This window comes from Aegilops tauschii, chromosome 1 (genome assembly GCF_002575655.3).
Source record: "Aegilops tauschii subsp. strangulata cultivar AL8/78 chromosome 1, Aet v6.0, whole genome shotgun sequence".
Lineage (NCBI taxonomy): Eukaryota > Viridiplantae > Streptophyta > Magnoliopsida > Poales > Poaceae > Aegilops > Aegilops tauschii.
Genome location: NC_053035.3, coordinates 148,683,769 through 148,689,352, shown reverse-complemented (window position 1 = coordinate 148,689,352; position 5,584 = coordinate 148,683,769). Strand labels below are relative to the sequence as shown.

Below are 5,584 nucleotides of genomic sequence, written 5' to 3'. Positions count from 1 at the left end.
CAGCAGTTCTAAAAAAGTATTCTAAGAAGAGACGCACAATGTACTTCAGGAGAACAATGAGATAGAAGAATAGAAAGAACACTTTAATCACAAGAATAACGTTTAGTAGGCACTTGTTACAGGAATTGTTCATCGAAATATCCCACAGAAAAAGATATAATACTTTAGCTTTACAATGTGAATACAAATATATGTGAAGCCATATACGCTCGCGAATACACTAAATAAACACCCAAAATTTTGAATCTTCGCGCACATCGGCAGCCCACAAACTACGCGTCCCCTGCATTTGCGTGCTCTAAATCCTCTTTCCAAAACATCTTAGTAGGTCTGACTGAGGCATATGCAGGCTACCAAACGTGCCATAATTGTGTCAAATGCTTGCATGAACTTCAGTGAATCGGATTCAACGGAAGGGTTTATATAAAAAAAAAGATTTAACACAACTCTTTCAAGGCAGCGGTCGTATGAGGCCCTGTCCAATGCAAGACGCTTAGCTGAAGTGCTTCAAAAAATAATTCAATTTTTTTAAACACCTGTACTTAATTGTAGAGAGTAAACACTTGAGACCGGTGCTTCCTAAGCACTTAGCATTCTACAAGGCCTGACTCTGCCAGCCTGCCTGCCTGCCAGGTACGGTAACTTGTTGCGGCTCGGGGCGAGTTTAGGCCAAAGTCCCGGTCTACCGCGAATGCATCACATCGCCACTATAAAACGCGCACCCTTGACCCCGTCGGAAACCCATCGTTCCGCCGCCGCGACCGCGATGGCGTACCGCCGGAAGCCGCAGTCCTCCTTCGAGCACCACCACCACCACCCGCACCCCGTTAGCCCTCCCTCCCCGCCGCAGGACTCCCTCGCCGCGCAGGCCATGCGCGCCTCCGCCGCCCACCGAGACGCCTCTTCTCTCTCCTCCGCCTACTCCTCGGCTGCCTCCGCGGCCGCCGCCGCTCGCAGGAGCCACGAGCCCTCCGTCTCCACCCCTTCCCCTGTAAGCCACGCCAGCCTCTTAATTACCCGTCCGCCGTCTTCGTCTCTGGATGCGTCGGATGCGTTAGCGGATCTGGTCCGATCGGCGGTTCCCGCGTCCAGGGGTTCCTGGGATCCGATTATACAGTGATTAGCGACGGATTGCTCCGTACTTGGGCCGACCGACTAACCTTTTTATTCGAGCTGGATGGGCGTTGAACCTCTCGTGCCTGACTTATAGACTGCTGTTGTTCTTTGGTTGGGGCTCCTTGAAATGGGTGGTACTTATTGCTTAGTGTTTTACCCGCTGTTTTGGTGTGTGAAGAGTTTATGTTTACCCCCCTGGGCGCAGGACTCTTCCAGCTATGGGTACACGTCCATGAAGAGCTTGAACGAAGCCAAGTACGGATTTTGGGGGACGCTTGCTCGGAAAGCAAAGTCACTTATTGACGAGGATGGGTCGCCGGAGCAGTATGATTCCCCGACGAGACAGCAGCCGCCAAGAGATGGTACATCACCAGCTATCCATGTGAGACCTGCTATCTTGTACAGTACTTCGCGCAATGCTACTTGACTGAACTCTAATGTGCGAATTTATTCCATTTAATGTGTACCAATCACCCCTTCAATAAGTAGTACTAGGTACAGTCTGAACTTTGACTTCTACGATGAATCCTTGCAACGGCCAGCTTTCTTATCTGTACTTTGTTCTTACAATCATGTTTAGTACTTAGTGCATGTTGGTCTGTATAGTATAATCCTCCCTTAACTATATTGACTGTGATCATCATTCTGTGTAGTTCACTTTGAACTGTTCATGTGGCTCATCGACAATCTTTACTGATGTAACAGAGACAACACTTGCAACAGCCAGCGCCAGAGACATGGAAATCCGAGACACCTCCATCTCAGAAGAGGTCCGAGGCATTAGCTTCCTCCCTTAACTATATTGGAGGCACAATAAAGAGTGCCCTCGAAGTAAGTTTATGTTCAAAAATCTCTTAATTTTTTGTTTCCAGAAGTTAATCTGAAATTATGTCTGTCAATGCTACCTTTCACAGTTAACGTGGAAAGGCAATTCTCTTTGCTTTTGTATAGAAACCTAGAAACTGTGAACCATTTTAAGCTGTCAGTATATGTCTGACAAGAGCAAGCAGTGTCAGATTTATTATTTTACAAGAGCTTAATTAGATTATTTTTACCATATTTTCATCCTTATATTTTCCCTTTTGTTGACTCAGCTATATATGTTATTTCTTCCAGGAAGGTCGGACTATTGTAGAGACTAAAACAGCTGACATTATTCAGGAGACGCGTAAACTGAATATAAGGCGGAAAGGAGCTGGATCAAATCCACAAGGAGAAACTTCTCACAAATTTGCTCACAGAAATTTTCCTCAAAATCCACTCGATTACGAAACTCAGTTGAAGGCATCTCGCGACGTAAGGTGGCAAATAAGTGTCACTAGATATATTGTTTCAATGCTCCATTTTACAAAAGAAGTTGGAAGTTCTGCAATTGTGTAGTGTACCATAACTAAATGTTAAATGTATTTTGATTGATTGCTTTCATAAACATCTTTGTTTGTCGGATAGCGATATATGCCTGATTATATTCTTTGCAATAAATATTCCATGAAATGCATTCTTTTTTTATTTGCTATTTTCCTTTACCTGAGTACAGTAGCATCAGTTAAGTTAACTTGAATCTGATTTGGCCAACTTTACGTGCAGGAGTGAATTATTAATTGCTCCATCTTTTGCTCTTACAGGTTGCAAATGCCATGTCAGCAAAAGCAAAGCTGCTATTACGTGAACTGAAGACTGTGAAGGCAGATTTAGCTTTTGCGAAGGAGCGCTGTGCTCAGCTTGAGGACGAGAATAAAATGTTGCGAGAAAATCAAGACAATGGTGATAACCCAGAAGATGATGATCTGGTTAGTACTTTTAATACTAGTAATAATGTACGTGCAATGCACGTTTATATTAGGTAGGATATTAGTTGCACGTTATATTAGGTAAGATATATCTGTTGCACGTTGGTATTTGGTAAGATATCATTTCTTTTTTCGCGGAAATGGTAGGATATTAATTACATGGCAGATTTCATGGGATAGCGTTGAGTCAAAACGTGTTTATAACCAATGGCAGTGGTGGGTAATTAGAGCGTTAAACGTGTTTGGTGCTCAACATTGGAGCGATTTGAACCGCTAGATAACATGATTTGACGGTCGAGATGGTTTGGATCTGCCCCTTTGGGTCTTTTTATATTGGTATAGATAAATGGACAAAACTAACTACGTTTATGACCGTAGTCCATCATCCTTTTGATTTTGATCACTGATTTATGTCAAAAATAATTAGATACTTCTATCATCTAAGTTTTATTAGAAGTTTATTGTCTATATCGTACTAAAAAAATTTATCCCACATTTTTTACTGCTACACACTGATAGTCAGTTGGGATTTTTTATGGAGGGTGGGCTCCAGATGACGAATCACTACCGAATTGACATCAACATAACAAATTAGTATGGTCTGCTGTGATCTGTGTAACCTAAGAAATAATAAATTACCTTGTTAATGTGGAAAATGAAGGACAATTTCGTTCTCTCATTAGTTGGGAATTTTGAATTGTGCTCATCGGTAAGAGAACTTCTGCTAACAGTTGGGAGAACTGTGCTTCCGTCAAATGAAGTATTTGAGTTTGTTGCAAAATAGCCTACACAAGTCACTCAGATTGCAGTTGCGTGATGGCAATGATTGTTTGTTCCTGTCCAAATCTATAAATTGGAAGGCTAGTACGCTATGTCAATGATCAGTCCATGTCATAGACACAAATCGACTGCCTTAAACATTAGTTGATTACCTTGTCCATTCATTGCTCTGCAGCCGTCCACTAGAGGGTTTGGGACCTGATGGGCCAGTCCCATCCGTGTCCTGTTTATTTCATTGCCCTGGTGCGCTGGTAACAGCTGTCTGTCAACCGCTTGCTGCCCCTCGGTCATCTCATACCCTAATCTAGGGGTTGCTTGAGACTGCAGGCTGTCTGTGCCTGCGTCATGTTATGATATCTGTACGCTTCATTTTCTTCTTCCATAATGAACACATTCAAACAGAAAAAGCACTCCATGGGTGTATTCTTATGATAATAGTGAAGGGTGGACTTGTGCTTTATGAAACCTACCCAGTAAAATCCCCTGCTGATAATCATTTGGAGATCATGCCAATACTAGGTGTATAATCCTTAAGCGTTCCCTTGTTATCATTAGTTTCATGGTCAATTCAATGTCATCTTGGAATTGTTTCTATAATGCAGCTGCTGCAATTCTATGGCTGGGTCTCAGGGTTTGGAACTTGCTCTTTGCTAAATATTTTTATTTGGTTTTGTTTTGCTGCTAATAAATATCATGTGCTGATAACCATTGGGAAATTATGCCAAGACTAAGGAATAGTCCTCAGAGTTCTGATTAATTCTATGCTCAACTGAATGTGTCGTACAATTTTCTTTTTTTCTGGAAGGCAGGAGCTGCAATTGTGTGGCTAGTTCTCAGGGTTTAGGGCTTGACAAATGATCAAAGAACAACATGAAAGTGCCGGAATCATAAGTTTGTGTAACTCTAACCAAACGCTTATATTTTGCTCTTGTAAATCTTGAGCTACATCAAAATTGATATATTTTGTGAAATAGAACCAAAAATTGTAAGGCTTAACATGTTGACACTGGTTAACCATTTATATCTTCTGCTTCTTTGCAGATCCGCCTACAATTAGAGACACTATTAGCTGAGAAGGCGCGGCTTGCACATGAAAACTCGGTGTATGCTCGAGAAAATAGATTCCTACGTGAAATTGTAGAGTATCACCAACTTACTATGCAGGATGTCATATATGTGGATGAAGGCATCGAAGAGGTCACTGAGGTGTACCCTACTCAAGTACTGCCTCCAGCGTCTGCTCGCACTGGGTCGGGCCTAGGTCGCGCATCAACTCCAGTGACACTCAAACATGTTAACTCATCTCCGGCCTCCACATCCGCCCTTCCGGAACCTTGTCCGGTCGTGCCGGTTTCTCCGAAGATGCTTTCTCGGGCTTCATCTCAAAGCAAATAGAGGGAGCCTGGCAGCACCAGCCACCGTTCAACAGGTAAAGATGGTTGGTGGTGTGATACGAGCAACACATATACTGTAACGGAGGTTGCGGCGCCATTGTGCCTGTGGGATGTTGTGGCCTCTGGGCTGTGGTGAATACACGCAGGATCTGTGATGTGTGTATGATCCGTGTTGTAACTTGTGAGATTTTTCTTTCACATCACCATGCTTGCGAAACTACGCATTGCCGGGTTGCATTTGTCTCTTAAGTTGAGGACTTGATGCTGAGGCCAAATTCAAGGTGCATTGCGTGTCTGCCTGAGACGTTTTACATGTTATTGGTACATATGCAAGCCTTCATTTGTTAATAATGAAGTTATGTAATGTTCATCAAGCAAGCAATGGAATCTCCGAGTGCCTAAAACCCTGTTGGCACATGACGCTCGACCAGGTGAAGTAGAATCAAGACGAACTCTGAATGTAATGCACCATCGAAATCAACAAGTATCAAGCAGGTACAACTG

General features: G+C 43.0%; 1 protein-coding gene across 1 annotated transcript; it reads left to right on the top strand.

Annotated features, from left to right (window-relative positions):
• The first annotated feature begins 633 nt into the window (after positions 1 to 633).
• Positions 634 to 5,366, top strand: LOC109755951 (uncharacterized). The gene is made up of 6 exons (XM_020314829.4): positions 634 to 991; positions 1,322 to 1,498; positions 1,822 to 1,947; positions 2,233 to 2,412; positions 2,742 to 2,906; positions 4,728 to 5,366. The coding sequence occupies exons 1-6, from the start codon at positions 692 to 694 to the stop codon at positions 5,079 to 5,081; spliced, it is 1,302 nt and encodes a 433-aa protein (XP_020170418.1). The 5' UTR covers positions 634 to 691; the 3' UTR covers positions 5,082 to 5,366.
• Positions 5,367 to 5,584: the final 218 nt, after the last annotated feature.

Excerpts from the sequence above, each read along its gene's own strand:
- LOC109755951 (XM_020314829.4), top strand. The coding sequence starts at position 692 with ATGCATCACATCGCCACTATAAAACGCGCACCCTTGACCCCGTCGGAA. Across the intron at positions 1,948-2,232 it reads CAATAAAGAGTGCCCTCGAA|GAAGGTCGGACTATTGTAGA; the intron begins GTAAGTTTATGT and ends TATTTCTTCCAG. Across the intron at positions 2,413-2,741 it reads AGTTGAAGGCATCTCGCGAC|GTTGCAAATGCCATGTCAGC; the intron begins GTAAGGTGGCAA and ends TTGCTCTTACAG.